This window comes from Salmo salar, chromosome 22 (genome assembly GCF_965601325.2).
Source record: "Salmo salar chromosome 22, fSalSal1, whole genome shotgun sequence".
NCBI classification, from domain to species: Eukaryota; Metazoa; Chordata; class Actinopteri; order Salmoniformes; family Salmonidae; genus Salmo; species Salmo salar.
The window spans coordinates 8,555,001-8,572,713 of NC_138312.1; the positions used below are offsets into that span (position 1 = coordinate 8,555,001).

Sequence of the window (17,713 nt, forward strand, 5' to 3'; positions counted from 1 at the left end):
ATACCCTGGTCCTTCTCCTGCACGTTCATGTCAAACCCTGTCCCCATGGTATGGGTCTTCCCTGAGCCTGTCTGAAACAGAGAGAGAGAGACACGCACACATTATTTATAACACACACATCACAATTTGGTCACTTCAAGTCAGTGCATTCAAATCAAATCAATGCTTGTGTTCCTAGCTCCAACAGTTCAGTAGAATCTAACAATTCACAACAATACACACATCTAAAAGTAAAAGAATGGAATTAAGTAATACAGTTGAAGTCGGAAGTTTAAATACACTTAGGTTGGAGTCATTAAAACTCATTTTTCAACCACTCCACAAATTTCTTGTTAACAAACTATAGTTTTGGCAAGTCGGTTAGGACATCTACTTCGTGCATGACAAGTAATTTTTCCAACAACTGTTTACAGACAGATTATTTCACTTATAATTCACTGAATCACAATTCCAGTGGCTCAGAAGTTTACATACACAAAGTTGACTGTGCCTTTAAACAGCTTGGAAAATTCCAGAAAATTATGTCATGGATTTAGAAGCTTCTGATAGGTTAATTGACATCATTTGACTCAATTGGAGGTGTACCTGTGGATGTATTTCAAGGCCTACCTTCAAACTCAGTGCCTCTTTGCTTGACTTCATGAGAAAATCTAAAGAAATCAGCCAAGACCTCAGAAAAAAATGGTATACCTCCATAAGTCTAGTTCATCCTTGGGAGCAATTTCCAAAATGCCTGAAGGTACCACGTTCATCTGGGACCACGCAGCCGTCATACCGCTCAGGAAGGAGACGCGTTCTGTCTCCTAGAGATGAACGTACTTAGGTGCGAAAAGTGCAAATCAATCCCAGAACAACAGCAAAGGACCTTGAAGATGCTGGAGGAAACAGGTTAAAAAATATCCATATCCACAGTAAAACGAGTCCTATATTGACATAACCTGAAAGGCCGCTCAGCAAGGAAGAAGTCACTGCTCCAAAACAGCCATAAAAAAGCCAGACTACAGGTTGCAACTGCACATGGGGACAAAGATGGTACTTTTTGGAGAAATGTGCTCTGGTCTGATGAAACAAAAATAGAACTGTTTGGCCATAATGACCATCGTTATGTTTGGAGGAAAAAGGGGGAGGCTTACAAGCCGAAGAACACCATCCCAACCGTGAAGCACGGGGACAAAGTGGAGTCGCAATTCAACGGCTCAGACACGAGAGGTATGTGGCAGGGTCTACAGTCAATCACGGACTACAAAAGAAAAATCAGCCCTGTCGCGGATCACGATGCCTTGCTCCCAGACAGACTAAACAAGTTTATTGCTCGCTTTGAGGACAATACAGTGCCACCAACACGACCCGCTACCAAAACCTGCGGGCTCTCCTTCACTGCAGCCAACGTGAGTAAAACATTTAAACGTGTTAACCCTCGCAAGGCTGCAGGCCCAGACGGCATCCCCGGCCGCGTCCTCAGAGCATGCGCAGACCAGTTGGCTGGTGTGTTTACAGACATATTCAATCAATCCTTTCCTCCCAGTCTGCTGTCCCCACATGCACAGTCTGCTGTCCCCACCATTGTTCTTGTTCCCAAGAAAGCTAAGGTAACTGAGCTAAATGACTACCGCCCTGTAGCACTCACTTCCGTCATCATGAAGTGCTTTGAGAGACTAGTCAAGGACCATATCACCTCCACACTACCTGACACCCTAGACCCACTCCAATTTGCTTACCGACCCAACGACGCAATCGCAATCACACTGCACACTGCCCTAACCCATCTGGACAAGAGGAATACCTATGTTAGAATGCTGTTCATCGATTACAGCTCAGCATTTAACGCCATAGTACCCTCCAAACTCGTCATTAAGCTCGAGACCCTGGGTCTCGACCCCGCCCTGTGCAACTGGGTCCTGGACTTCCTGACGGGCCGCCCCCAGGTGGTGAAGGTAGGTAACAACATCTCCACCCCGCTGGTCCTCAACACTGGGTCCCCACAAGGGTGCGTTCTCAGCCATATCCTGTACTCCCTGTTCACCCACGACTGCGTGGCCACGCACGCCTCCAACTCAATCATCAAGTTTGCAGACGATACTACAGTGGTAGGCTTGATTACCAACAACGACGAGACGGCCTACAGGGAGGAGGTGAGGGCCCTCGGAATGTGGTGTCAGGAAAATAACCTCGCACTCAATGTCAACAAAACAAAAGAGATGATCGTGGACTTCAGGAAACAGCAGAGGGAGCAGCCCCCTATCTACATTGACGGGACAGTAGTGGAGAGGGTGGAGAGTTTTAAGTTCCTCGGCGTACACATCACAGACAAACTGAAATGGTCCACCCACACAGACAGCGTGGTGAAGAAGGCGCAGCAGCGCCTCTTCAACCTCAGGAGGCTGAAGAAAATTGGCGTGTCACCAAAAACACACAAACTTTTACCGATGCAAAATCGAGAGCATCCTGTCGGGCTGTATCACCGCCTGGTACGGCAGCTGCTCCGCCCACAACCCGAAGGCTCTCCAGAGGGTAGTGAGTTCTGCACAACGCATCTCTCATACACACAATGCATCACCGGGGCAAACTACCTGCCCTCCAGGACACCTACACCACCCGATGTCACAGGAAGGCCAAAAAGATCATCAAGGACAGCAACCACCCAAGCCACTGCCTGTTCACCCCGCTAACATCCAGAAGGCGAGGTCAGTACAGGTGCATCAAAGCTGGAACCGAGAGACTGAAAAACAGCTTCTATCTCAAGGCCATCAGACTGTTAAACAGCCATCACTAACATTGAGTGGCTGCTGCCAACATACTGACTCAACTCAAGCCACTTTAATAATGGGAAAATTGATAGTAATCAATTTATCACTTGCCACTTTATATTATTTATATTAGATAATGTTTACATAACCTACATTATTCATCTCATATGTATATACTGTACGCCATACCATCTACTGCATCTTGCCATCTTGATGTAATTACCGTTAATTCCGGACTATAAGCCGCAACTTTTTTCACACGCTTTGAACCTCACGGCTTAAACAATGACGCGGCTAATATATGGATTTTTCCCGCTTTCAAATTTTTTTCGTCCAAAAAAACATTCTGTGACGTGCTCAGTTTTTTGGCGGCATGAAGCTTTCATTAGACCAATGAAATTCCCGAACGGGTTAAGGTCAAACAGTGACGAGAGCGACAATGAAAACGATCCAATATCGGATGAAGCAATTCTGAGGCTATTCAACTCCGACACCAAAGGAGATGACTTCTGTGGTTTCAGTGCACAGGAGGAAGAAGATAGTGACCAATGACTTTCTTGGTAGGCTACTGTTTACTGCTAATTTTAAATGTTTTGTTACAAGCCGTGTTTCGTTAAAGCCTATTTATTTTTGTTACAAGCCGTGTTTCGTTAAAGCCTATTTATTTTTGTTACAAGCCGTGTTTCGTTAAAGCCTATTTATTTTTGTTACAAGCCGTGCTTCATTAAAGCCTATTTATTTTTGTTACAAGCCGTGTTTCGTTAAAGCCTATTTATTTGTGTTACAAGCCGTGTTTCGTTAAAGCCTGTGTAAAGTTAATTTGTTTCAATGTACCGGTAGGCACCTGCGGCTTATAGACATATGCGGCTTATTCATGTTCAAAATAATACTTTTAAAAAAATTCTGTGGGTGCGGCTTATATTCAGGTGCGCTCAATAGGGAAGGTTGAACACCAGACGGGCTGTGGCGTTCTGGATGAGTTGTAGGGGTTTAATGGCACAGGCAGGGAGCCCAGCCAACAGCGAGTTGCAGTAATCCAGACGAGAGATGACAAGTGCCTGGATTAGGACCTGCGCCGCTTCCTGTGTAAGGCAGGGTCGTACTCTGCGAATGTTGTAGAGCATGAACCTACAGGATCGGGTCACCTTAAACAATGCTGCTTTATATGTTTTCAAACCCTACAATACTAATCTCATATGTATATACTGTACTCCATATCATCTATTACATCTTGCCTATGCCGTTCGGCCATCACTCATTTATATATTTTTATGTACATATTCATATTCATTCCTTTACACTTGTGTGTACAAGGTAGTTGTTGTGGAATTGGTAGATTACTTGTTAGATATTACTGCATGGTTGGAACTAGAAGCACAAGCATTTCGCTACACTTGCATTAACACCTGCTAACCATGTGTATGTGACAAATACATTCGATATGGGGGGTGGCAGCATCATGTTGTGGGAGTGCTTTGCTACAGGAGGGACTGGTGAACTTCACAAAATAGATGGCATCATGAGAGAGGAAAATTATGTGGACATATTGAAGCAACATCTCAAGACATCAGTCAGGAAGTTAAAGCTTGGTCGCATATGGGTCTTCCAAACGGACAATGACCCCAAGCATACTTCCAAAGTTGTGGAAAAATGGCTTAAGGACAACAAAGTCAAGGTATTGGAGTGGCCATCACAAAGCCCTGACCTCAATCCTATAGAAAATTTGTGGGCAGAACTGAGAAAGCGTGTGCGAGCAAGGAGGCCTACAAACCTGACTCAATTACACCAGCTCTGTCAGGAGGAATGGGCCAAAATTCAACCACCTTATTGTGGGAAGCTTGTGGAAGGCTACCCAAAATGTTTGACCCAAGTTAAACAATTTAAAGGCAACGCCATTGTATATAGTCAAACAAAATAAGGCTAGCTATTAAAACACAGGAGCTCATCTAAACCATATTGCACATGAAGTTGCACACTTGATCAATGCAACAATTCACAAACGTGTGGATATTTTTAAAGTCTTTAATTTTCAATACGGCTAACAGAGAAAAAAACGCTGTCTACTGGTATTTTGTTTTATTAGGGGGTAGATCCCGCTCCAGAGTACAGGCCTCGGTGTAACGCACATTCCTTTGACGATAAACGCGAATCCGACCATCACCCTTGGTGAGACAAAGCCGCGACTCGACAGTGAAGAGCATTTTTTGCCAGTCCTGTCTGGTCCAGCGACGGTGGGTTTGTGCCCATAGGTGACGTTATTGCCGGTGATGTCTGGTGAGGACCTGCCTTACAACAGGCCTACAAGCCCTCAGTCCAGCCACTCTCAGCCTATTGCGGACAGCCTGAGCACTGATGGAGGGATTGTGCATTCCTGGTTTAACTCGGGCAGTTGTTGTTGCCATCCTGTACCTGTCCCGCAGGTGTGATGTTCAGATGTACCGATCCTGTGTAGGTGTTGTTACATGTGGTCTGCCACGATCAGCTGTCCGTCCTGTCTCCCTGTAGCACTGTCTTAGGCGTCTCACAGTACGGACATTGAAATGTACTGCCCTGGCCACATCTACAGTCCTCATGCCTCCTTGCAGCATGCCTAAGGCACGTTCACGCAGAAGAGCACGGACCCTGGGCATCTTTCTTTTGGTGTTTTTCAGAGTCAGTAGAAGGCCTCTTTTGTGTCCTAAGTTTTCATAATTGTCCCCTTAATTGTCTACCGTCTGTAAGATGTTAGTGTCTTAACGACCGTTCCACAGGTGCATGTTCATTAATTGGAATGCGTGTTAGCATGGGAAACAATGTTAAAACCCTTTACAATGAAGATCTGTGAAGTTATTTGGATTTTTACAAATTATCTTTGAAAGACAGGGTCCTTAAAAAGGGACGTTCAAAAGTTTGGGGGTCACTTAGAAATGTCAATGTTTGTCCTTTAAAATAACATCAAATTGATCAGAAATACAGTGTAGACATTGATAATGTTGTAAAAAAATAGTTTTTCTATTTAACCTTTATTTAACTAGGCAAGTCAGTTAAGAACAAACTCTTTTACAATGACGGCCTAGGAACAGTGTGTTAACTGCCTTGTTCAGGGGAAGAACGACAGATTTTTACCTTGTCAGCTTGGGGCTTCGATCCACCAACCTTTCGGTTACTGGCCCAACGCTCTAACCACTAGGCTACCTGCAAAACACCAGTCTCAACGTCAACAGTGAAGAGGCGACTCCGGGATGCTGGCCTTAGCAAAGTTGCAAAGAAAAAGCCATATCTTAGACTGGCCAATAAAAATAAAAGATTAAGATGGGCAAAAGAACACAGACACTGGACAGAGGAACTCTGCCTAGAAGGCCAGAATCCCGGAGTCGCCTCTTCACTGTTGACGTTGAGACTGGTGTTTTGCAGGTACTATTTAATAAAGCTGCCAGTTGAGGACTTGTGTGGCGTCTGTTTCTCAATCTAGACACTCTAATGTACTTGTCCTCTTGCTCAGTTGTGCACCGGGGCCTCCCACTCCTGGCATGGAATAGCCTTCATTTCTCAAAACAAGAATAGACTGACGAGTTTCAGAAGAAAGGTCTTTGTTTCTGGACATTTTGAGGCTGTAATTGAACACACAAATGCTGATGCTCCAGATACTCAACTAGTCTAATTAAGGCCAGTTTTATTGCTTCTTTAACAGAACAACAGTTTTCAGCTGTGCAAACATAATTCCAAAAGGGTTTTCTAATGATCAATTAGCATTTTAAAATGATAAACTTGGATTAGCTAACACAACGTGCCAATGGAACACAGGAGTGATGGTTGCTGATAAATAGGCCTCTGTACACCTATGTAGATATTCCATAATTTAAAAAAAAAAAAACAGCTGTTTCCAGTTACAATAGCCATTTACAACATTAACAATGTCTACACTGTATTTCTGATCAATTTTGTTATTTTAATGACAAATTTGTGCATTTCTTTCAACAAAAAAATCTAAAAAAATTCTAAGTGACCCCAAGCTTTGAACGGTAGTGTATATATAAAATATACGTACACACATCTTTTAAAAAATATATTTCCTTTATTACCGTCCAACCCTACCACCCCTCCTCCAGTTAAGGTATTAAGGTACCATCTCTCAAAAAAAGATTTGAATCTAGAGCAGTCTCTTTACACTACAAACATATATTTCCTGGGACTAGTATGTGTCATCAAAGTAATATAGTGTAAAGAGGCCTGTGTGTATGCACATTTGAGAGTGTGTGTCTCTCTCGTAGTACCTGTCCGTAGGCGAACACCGTAGCATTGTATCCGTCGAAACAGCCCTCGATGAGTTTGTGGACGCAGGCAGCATAGATCTCCTGCTGAGCTGAGTCAATGTCGAACACAAAGTCGTACGTGAAGGCCTTGTCTTTACCCAGCAACATCTGGGGCTCCCCGGGCGTGACCAGCGTACACACGTGACAGCCCTCAATCTTCTCCTTCGCCATCTGGGGACGGATCCTTCAAAACACAGGAGAGAAGAGAGACACGAGGTCAAAGAGGGGTTAAAACAGTGGTCATCACGGTCAATCTACAGTTAAAAGTTAAAAAACGTAGGGCCCAAAAAGATGACCCTTTTTTTTTGCACTGAAACATGCAAAAAAATCCCTGCTAGGGGTAAATGCAGGTTTAAACTAATTCAACAACAAAGAATATGATCTACATGATCGGTCTCTGTGTGTAAAATTTTAAAAAAGTGGGTAATGTGAACCTAACTCACGGCAAAAAAAATGTATAGAAAGCAATCCAATGTTATTTATTGCCTAGACTTTACGGCAAATGACACTCAAGTTTTGAGAAAAAAAACAACACACTAATATTGCAGTTCCCATGACAGCCTTTATAATAGAACGCTTGTGACCACACATCTAAATATTGCACTTAAAGTAGAAAAACATGTTAAAGCAGAAATAGAATGAAACAAACAGGCATTGTATTTTTGCTCTACAGTGGCCACTATAGTAGACATCGACGTTCAGAGTAAAAAACATAATAATCCCTCCCTCACTCACACAAGTGTTACAGGAAAGTTCAACAAAACCAATATCTTTGAGCTACACTGCACATTATTACATTGTACACTTTCTGCCTGTGTACATCTGTTCTGCAATGTGCCAGCAGAGCATGATAACTTTGTTGGCATAATTGATCTCTTTCAGGCAGAGAGTACACCTGGCATAGCCCTTTTTATCCGCTGTATTGAAAAGTGAGAAGGGGGAAAGTGTGTGGTGTTCCTTTCACCTCTATAGTGGCATCCAGCTTAAGTGTTGCTCCAAAGTATTGAATCCAGTATTGCTCCAAACCCGCATCACTCGTTCGTTTACAGCCATTTGTGATTCAAAGCCACCCCCCCCCTCAAACTTGTCTCATCGGATCTACACAAGTCACATAGGTCACATATTTTGGATTCAAAACAGCGACTTTCGCAGAAAGGTGACTAGTTTGCATCCCTGAACAATACAGGAGAGACACACTGTCAACTAGGGGTTGAAATAATGAAATAAAACAGAAGATGTATGGTCAATGAAATCGTGAGATGGCGGTACTTTGTTATATAAAACACATTTGAGAGCATTCCAACAAGCTATTACTGAGGATGAGCTTAAAAAAAAAATAGATGAAGAACTTGAACTGACCTAGATAATGTGGAGTGCAGATCATTAGCTAATCATTTTAATCTGGTAAAATCCATGACCAAGCAAAATCAGTAGTGTATCTCCCCCACTAACCTCCTAACCCCCCCCTTGGGAGGTAATCTCCCACACACACAGAAACCGCCCCCCCCCCCATAGAGATAAGCCCCCCCCACTGAGACCACACCAGTCTCTCTCTCCCATGTTCTCTCCATATGAGCAGCTGCACACACTTATCAATTCACACATGTGCCCTCACACACACAGTCTTGTACAACTAACCTTGTGGGGACACACAATTCAGTCCCATTCAAAATCCTATTTTCCCCTAACACGAGCCCGTACCCTAACCTTAACCCGAATACCTAACCTCAAACTCTAAAAAAACAAACCCTAGCTCCGAACACTAATTCTAACCTTAACCCTAAACACAAACAACCAAAAAACAAAGAGACCACACTTATCACCCTATACTATACTTTAATCTGAAACATGATAATACAAAGAACCATGCCCACCACACACACACACACACACACAGAGAGACACCTTCCCCCAGTGCTGACTGCAGCAGTTTGTTGAGGCTGAGGGCTCAGAAGACTGGCCTACAGACCTGCATTAGGGAGCGAGGATTACTAAGCACAGTACCAATCAAAAGTTTTTTCGAACTAACCACTACTACCATTTTCTACATTGTAGAATAATAGTGAAGAGCGTGCAAAGCTGTCAAAGGCAAGGGGTGGCTACTTTGACGAATCTCAAATATAAAATCTATTTTGATTTGTTCAACCCTTTTTTTTGGTTATTACATGATTCCATATGTGTTATTTTTTACAATGCAGACACCGGTAAAAAATATAAAAAAATTAAGAAAAACCCTGGAATGAGTAGGCGTGTCCAAACGTTTGGACTGGTACTGTCGTTGCATTAACAAATATTAAAACACACGTCACATTCAAAACACACTGCCTCCGACATATTTACATACATTAGCAGGCCTATTAGTAGAACTCTCGAGAAGACAAAAGAGGAAGCTGCACAATCAGAGACTGAACGGCACCGCTCTTAAGGCCATGCTGCCGTCGGAACCCATCCTGTGTCTTTCCAGAGTATCTCATTCTAAAACGGTTTCTGGTATAGTTTGAAGCTGACTGCTTACACCAAGCACTGCGTGGATGTAGATGTGTTACGTCGTCCCAACGTAATAGAATGCCAGGAGCGTTGGCGGTACACCTGTGGACGTGAAAGGACTGAGGGCCGTTCGTTCCACTCTCCTGGCTTTCTCTCTCGCTCACGTTATTTTTTGCCAGTTCTCTCTCTCTCTCCTTTCTTCTCTGTCCCTCTCCTCTTGTTTTTATCTGCCCTTGGAGACACCCACCTGATAATACTCATTCTGCGGTACTTACTGAGCACTCAGCCACAATGGGTTGGATTTGGTTGTAAATTAGAATATTTTTAATTAACTTCTGAAAGTCAAAGCAGCAGTAGGTCAGAGAACACAACAGACAAGACGCTGGAGAGTTTAGTCACTAGAACAGACACACCCCTATTCTCTCTCCATTCCATCTCTCTCTCTCCATTCCATCTCTCTCTCTCCATTCCATCTCTCTCTCTCTCCATTCCATCTCTCTCTCTCCATTCCATCTCTCTCTCTCCATTCCATCTCTCTCTCTCTCCATTCCATCTCTCTCTCTCCATTCCATCTCTCTCTCTCCATTCCATCTCTCTCTCTCCATTCCATCTCTCTCTCTCCATTCCATCTCTCTCTCTCCATTCCATCTCTCTCTCTCCATTCCATCTCTCTCTCTCCATTCCATCTCTCTCTCTCCATTCCATCTCTCTCTCTCTCCATTCCATCTCTCTCTCTCCATTCCATCTCTCTCTCTCTCCATTCCATCTCTCTCTCTCCATTCCATCTCTCTCTCTCCATTCCATCTCTCTCTCTCCATTCCATCTCTCTCTCTCCATTCCATCTCTCTCTCTCCATTCCATCTCTCTCTCTCTCCATTCCATCTCTCTCTCTCCATTCCATCTCTCTCTCTCCATTCCATCTCTCCTTTATGACTGCATCCCTCTCTCCATTCCATCTCTCCTGTATGACTGCATCTCTCTCTCTCTCCATTCCATCTCTCCTGTATGACTGCATCTCTGTCTCTCTCCATTCCATCTCTCTCTCTCCATTCCATCTCTCTCTCTCTCCATTCCATCTCTCTCTCTCCATTCCATCTCTCTCTCTCCATTCCATCTCTCTCTCTCCATTCCATCTCTCTCTCTCCATTCCATCTCTGCTTTATGACTGCATCCCTCTCTCCATTCCATCTCTCTCTCCATTCCATCTCTCTCTCCATTCCATCTCTCTCTCTCCATTCCATCTCTCTCTCTCCATTCCATCTCTCTCTCTCCATTCCATCTCTCTCTCTCCATTCCATCTCTCTCTCTCTCCATTCCATCTCTCTCTCTCTCCATTCCATCTCTCTCTCTCTCCATTCCATCTCTCTCTCTCCATTCCATCTCTCTCTCTCTCCATTCCATCTCTCTCTCTCTCCATTCCATCTCTCTCTCTCTCCATTCCATCTCTCTCTCTCTCCATTCCATCTCTCTCTCTCTCCATTCCATCTCTCTCTCTCCATTCCATCTCTCTCTCTCCATTCCATCTCTCTCTCTCCATTCCATCTCTCTCTCTCCATTCCATCTCTCTCTCTCCATTCCATCTCTCTCTCTCCATTCCATCTCTCTCTCTCCATTCCATCTCTCTCTCTCTCCATTCCATCTCTCTCTCTCTCCATTCCATCTCTCTCTCTCTCCATTCCATCTCTCTCTCTCTCCATTCCATCTCTCTCTCTCTCCATTCCATCTCTCTCTCTCTCCATTCCATCTCTCTCTCTCCATTCCATCTCTCTCTCTCCATTCCATCTCTCTCTCTCCATTCCATCTCTCTCTCTCTCCATTCCATCTCTCTCTCTCTCCATTCCATCTCTCTCTCTCCATTCCATCTCTCTCTCTCCATTCCATCTCTCTCTCTCCATTCCATCTCTCTCTCTCCATTCCATCTCTCTCTCTCCATTTCATCTCTCCCGTATGACTGCATCTCTGTCTCTCTATATTCCATCTCTCTCTCTCTCCATTCCATCTCTCCTGTATGACTGCATCTCTCTCTCTCCAATCCATCTCTCCTGTATGACTGCATCTCTCTCTCTCTCTCCATTCCATCTCTCCTGTATGACTGCATCTCTGTCTCTCTCCATTCCATCTCTCCTGTATGACTGCATCCTCTCTCTCCATTCCATCTCTCCTGTATGACTGCATCTCTCTCTCTCCATTCCATCTCTCCTGTATGACTGCATCTCTCTCTCTCTCCATTCCATCTCTCCTGTATGACTGCATCTCTGTCTCTCTCCATTCCATCTCTCCTGTATGACTGCATCTCTCTCTCTCTCCATTCCATCTCTCCTGTATGACTGCATCTCTCTCTCTCTCCATTCCATCTCTCCTGTATGACTGCATCTCACTCTCTCTCTCCATTCCATCTCTCCTGTATGACTGCATCTCTCTCTCCATTCCATCTCTCCTGTATGACTGCATCTCTCTCTCTCCATTCCATCTCTCCTGTATGACTGCATCTCTCTCTCTCCATTCCATCTCTCCTGTATGACTGCACTCTCTCTCTCCATTCCATCTCTCCTGTATGACTGCATCTCTGTCTCTCTCCATTCCATCTCTCCTGTATGACTGCATCTCTATCTCTCTCCATTCCATCTCTCCTGTATGACTGCATCTCTCTCTCTCTCCATTCCATCTCTCCTGTATGACTGCATCGCTCTCTCTCCATTCCATCTCTCCTTTATGACTGCATCTCTCTCTCTCTCCATTCCATCTCTCCTGTATGACTGCATCTCTCTCTCTCTCCATTCCATCTCTCCTGTATGACTGCATCTCTCTCTCTCTCCATTCCATCTCTCCTGTATGACTGCATCTCTGTCTCTCTCCATTCCATCTCTCCTGTATGACTGCATCTCTCTCTCTCTCCATTCCATCTCTCCTGTATGACTGCATCTCTCTCTCTCTCCATTACATCTCTCCTTTATGACTGCATCTCTCTCTCTCCATTCCATCTCTCCTTTATGACTGCATCTCTGTCTCTCTCCATTCCATCTATCCTGTATGACTGCATCTCACTCTCTCAATTCCATCTCTCCTGTATGACTGCATCTCACTCTCTCAATTACATCTCTCCTGTATGACTGCATCTCTGTCTCTCTCCATTCCATCTCTCCTGTATGACTGCATCTCACTCTCTCAATTCCATCTCTCCTGTATGACTGCATCTCTGTCTCTCTCCATTCCATCTCTCCTGTATAACTACATCTGTCTCTCTATATTCCATCTCTCTCTCTCAATTCCATCTCTCCTGTATGACTGCATCTCTGTCTCTCTCCATTCCATCTCTCCTGTATGACTGCATCTCTGTCTCTCTCCATTCCATCTCTCCTGTATGACTGCATCTCAGTCTCTCTCCATTCCATCTCTCCTGTATGACTGCATCTCTCTCTCCATTTCATCTCTCCTTTATGACTGCATCTCTGTCTCTCTCCATTCCATCTCTCCTGTATGACTGCATCTCTCTCTCTCCATTCCATCTCTCCTGTATGACTGCATCTCTCTCTCTCTCCATTCCATCTCTCCTGTATGACTGCATCTCTGTCTCTCTCCATTCCATCTCTCCTGTATGACTGCATCTCTGTCTCTCTCCATTCCATCTCTCCTGTATGACTGCATCGCTCTCTCTCTCCATCCCAGCTCTCCTTTATGACTGCATCTCTCTCTCTCCATTCCATCTCTCCTGTATGACTGCATCTCTCCCTCTCTCCATTCCATCTCTCCTGTATGACTGCATCTCTCTCTCTCTCTCCATTCCATCTCTCCTGTATGACTGCATCTCAGTCTCTCCATTCCATCTCTCCTGTATGACTGCATCGCTCTCTCTCTCCATCCCATCTCTCCTGTATGACTGCATCTCTCTCTCTCTCTCTCCATTCCATCTCTCCTGTATGACTGCATCTCTCTCTCTCCATTCCATCTCTCCTGTATGACTGCATCTCTCTCTCTCTCCATCCCAGCTCTCCTTTATGACTGCATCTCTGACTCCATTCCATCTCTCCTGTATGACTGCATCTCAGTCTCTCCATTCCATCTCTCCTGTATGACTGCATCGCTCTCTCTCTCCATCCCAGCTCTCCTTTATGACTGCATCTCTCTCTCTCCATTCCATCTCTCCTGTATGACTGCATCTCTCTCTCTCCATTCCATCTCTCCTGTATGACTGCATCTCTCTCTCTCCATTCCATCTCTCCTGTATGACTGCATCTCTCTCTCTCTCCATTCCATCTCTCCTGTATGACTGCATCTCTCTCTCTCTCTCCATTCCATCTCTCCTGTATGACTGCATCTCTGTCTCTCTCCATTCCATCTCTCCTGTATGACTGCATCTCTCTCTCTCCATCCCAGCTCTCCTTTATGACTGCATCCCTCTCTCCATTCCATCTCTCCTTTATGACTGCATCTCTCTCTCTCTCCATTCCATCTCTCCTGTATGACTGCATCTCTCTCTCTCCATTCCATCTCTCCTGTATGACTGCATCTCTGTCTCTCTCCATTCCATCTCTCCTGTATGACTGCATCTCAGTCTCTCTCCATTCCATCTCTCCTGTATGACTGCATCTCTCTCTCCATTTCATCTCTCCTTTATGACTGCATCTCTGTCTCTCTCCATTCCATCTCTCCTGTATGACTGCATCTCTCTCTCTCCATTCCATCTCTCCTGTATGACTGCATCTCTCTCTCTCTCCATTCCATCTCTCCTGTATGACTGCATCTCTGTCTCTCTCCATTCCATCTCTCCTGTATGACTGCATCTCTGTCTCTCTCCATTCCATCTCTCCTGTATGACTGCATCGCTCTCTCTCTCCATCCCAGCTCTCCTTTATGACTGCATCTCTCTCTCTCCATTCCATCTCTCCTGTATGACTGCATCTCTCCCTCTCTCCATTCCATCTCTCCTGTATGACTGCATCTCTCTCTCTCTCTCCATTCCATCTCTCCTGTATGACTGCATCTCAGTCTCTCCATTCCATCTCTCCTGTATGACTGCATCGCTCTCTCTCTCCATCCCATCTCTCCTGTATGACTGCATCTCTCTCTCTCTCTCTCCATTCCATCTCTCCTGTATGACTGCATCTCTCTCTCTCCATTCCATCTCTCCTGTATGACTGCATCTCTCTCTCTCTCCATCCCAGCTCTCCTTTATGACTGCATCTCTCGACTCCATTCCATCTCTCCTGTATGACTGCATCTCAGTCTCTCCATTCCATCTCTCCTGTATGACTGCATCGCTCTCTCTCTCCATCCCAGCTCTCCTTTATGACTGCATCTCTCTCTCTCCATTCCATCTCTCCTGTATGACTGCATCTCTCTCTCTCCATTCCATCTCTCCTGTATGACTGCATCTCTCTCTCTCCATTCCATCTCTCCTGTATGACTGCATCTCTCTCTCTCTCCATTCCATCTCTCCTGTATGACTGCATCTCTCTCTCTCTCTCCATTCCATCTCTCCTGTATGACTGCATCTCTGTCTCTCTCCATTCCATCTCTCCTGTATGACTGCATCTCTCTCTCTCCATCCCAGCTCTCCTTTATGACTGCATCCCTCTCTCCATTCCATCTCTCCTTTATGACTGCATCTCTCTCTCTCTCCATTCCATCTCTCCTGTATGACTGCATCTCTCTCTCTCCATTCCATCTCTCCTGTATGACTGCATCTCTCTCTCTCCATTCCATCTCTCCTGTATGACTGCATCTCTCTCTCTCTATTCCATCTCTCCTGTATGACTGCATCTCTCTCTCTCTCCATTCCATCTCTCCTGTATGACTGCATCTCTCTCTCTCCATTCCATCTCTCCTTTATGACTGCATCTCTGTCTCTCTCCATTCCATCTCTCCTGTATGACTGCATCTCTCTCTCTCTTCATTCCATCTCTCCTGTATGACTGCATCTCACTCCCTCTTCATTCCATCTCTCCTGTATGACTGCATCTCACTCCCTCTTCATTCCATCTCTCCTGTATGACTGCATCTCTCTCTCTCTTCATTCCATCTCTCCTGTATGACTGCATCTCACTCTCTCTCTCCATTCCATCTCTCCTGTATGACTGCATCTCACTCTCTCTCTCCATTCCATCTCTCCTGTATGACTGCAACTCACTCTCTCTCTCCATTCCATCTCTCCTGTATGACTGCATCTCACTCTCTCAATTCCATCTCTCCTGTATGACTGCATCTCACTCTCTCTCTCCATTCCATCTCTCCTGTATGACTGCATCTCACTCTCTCTCTCTCCATTCCATCTCTCCTGTATGACTGCATCTCACCTCTCTCCATTCCATCTCTCCTGTATGACTGCATCTCTGTCTCTCTCCATTCCATCTCTCCTGTATGACTGCATCTCACTCTCTCTCTCTCCATTCCATCTCTCCTGTATGACTGCATCTCACTCCCTCTTCATTCCATCTCTCCTGTATGACTGCATCTCTGTCTCTCTCCATTCCATTTCTCCTGTATGACTGCATCTCACTCCCTCTTCATTCCATCACTCCTGTATGACTGCATCTCTCTCCCTCTGGCTTTATTGGTATGGGAAACATGAGAAGGAACACATTTAACATAAACCAAAAAAACTGGAAATTAATAGTAAATATTGCACTCAAAAAGTTATTTTTTAAACGTTTCACATTTCAAGTGTTGTGCAAATAGTTGTCGTACAAATAGTGGGGGAAGATAAATAAACCGATAAATATTGGTGGTATTTACAATGTTGTTTGTGTTCCACTGGTTGCCCTTTTCTCATGACAACAGGCCACAAATCTGGCTCAGCGTTGTCCGAGGGAAACATATTTTAACACTCCAGAGGGGCGCCTGGTTAGGTTGATTCCCGTTAATGAATTCATTTTGGGAGACGCTTTCGGGACATGGTGGATATGGAGTTTGAACCTCATGGGAAGTGGAAATAAGAATGAAATGGACTTTGGTCCAGAAGAATGGAAAAATAAGACGCAAAATTGGTGTGGGAAAATGAAAGGAGAAAGCTTTGGGTAAAGTAAAATCTGTGAAGATCATGAAAAATGGGCTTGTTCTGATTTCTTGTTTTTCTGCGGTTAAAAAAAAAAAACGGTGTTGGATATTAATCAAGTTGATGGATATTATGCATCATGCTTTGAGCTACGGGGCAGGGCACCTGCCATGGTAGTTATATCTGAAGTCTCCGAGGATGTTGACACTGTTCTATTAACGAAAATTCCAGGAGTGGTTGATGTACGGAGGATGAATCGTATGGTTAATGACTGAAAGGAGTAAAGTATTTTCTCATGTGGAGTCTCTCCCTACTCGAGTACAGCTGGAATATGTGTACTATCAAATCCAAATCATATTGTATTTGTCACGTGCGCCGAATACAACTGGTGTAGACCTTACAGTGAAATGCTTACTTACAAGCCCTTAACCAACAATGCAGGATAAGGGCTTGTAAATAAGCATTTCACTGTAAGGTCTATACCAGTTGTATGTGTGTGTGTGAAAGACCACTATAAAGGAGATTTGACATATTTAGTACAAGACAATGGCCAGGGAGAAAAATGATGGAATTTTCTGCATCTTTCTGAAGAGCTTCATGGAGTACTGTCTCCTGCGGTCCCACCCTTTCAGGCCCCAGAGCCTGAGCAGGGTATTTGAGTGTTTGAAGAACTGAAGGAGTGGGAATGTACATATGTTTGTTAATCATTTTTTGTAGTGTATGGGGGATTCATGTTAACTTTCCCTTCCCTGTAGGGAATGCATTTTTCTTTTCTAATCGTTTTACCCCCGTCCAGTTGGTGGCGACAATACACCTTTTGAGTGTAGTTCGCCATTAAACCCAAAGAAGAAGTAGGCAACGCGCATTCCCCCTATCTGTGCATGTCTGCTGCTTGCAGCAGTGGCGGCTGGTGGGAGGAACTATAGAAGGACGGGCTCATTGTAATGACTGGAAGGGAATAAATGGAACGGTATCAAGCATATGGAAACCACGTTTGACTCCGTTCCATTTATTCCATTTCAATGTGCCCATTCCTCCTATAGCTCCTCCCGCCAGCCTCCTCTGGCTCGCAGCTACCACTTCCTGTAGCCGTTAGCGATGACGCTAATGAAAAATCTTCAAGGTAGATGGGAAAGGCTTTACCAAAAAACCTTCTCAATTAAATGTTAACAAAGTAGCCTATGCTTACCTGGCAT

The 17,713-nt window shown here is 44.6% G+C and overlaps 1 protein-coding gene across 4 annotated transcripts in view; it reads right to left on the reverse strand.

Moving 5' to 3' along the window:
• Positions 1–17,713, reverse strand: part of LOC106582687 (kinesin-like protein KIF21B) — a 127,960-nt gene that overhangs the window by 53,040 nt on the left and 57,207 nt on the right. For all 4 annotated transcript variants that reach the window (XM_014165987.3, XM_014165984.3, XM_014165985.3 and 1 more), the window contains exons 2-3: positions 7,001–7,223; positions 1–71 (exon numbers count right to left, since the gene is read on the reverse strand). The exon at positions 1–71 is cut by the window's left edge and continues 112 nt beyond it. In XM_014165987.3, coding sequence (XP_014021462.3) covers positions 1–71; positions 7,001–7,223 — 294 coding nt within the window. The remainder of the gene's footprint in view (positions 72–7,000; positions 7,224–17,713) is intronic.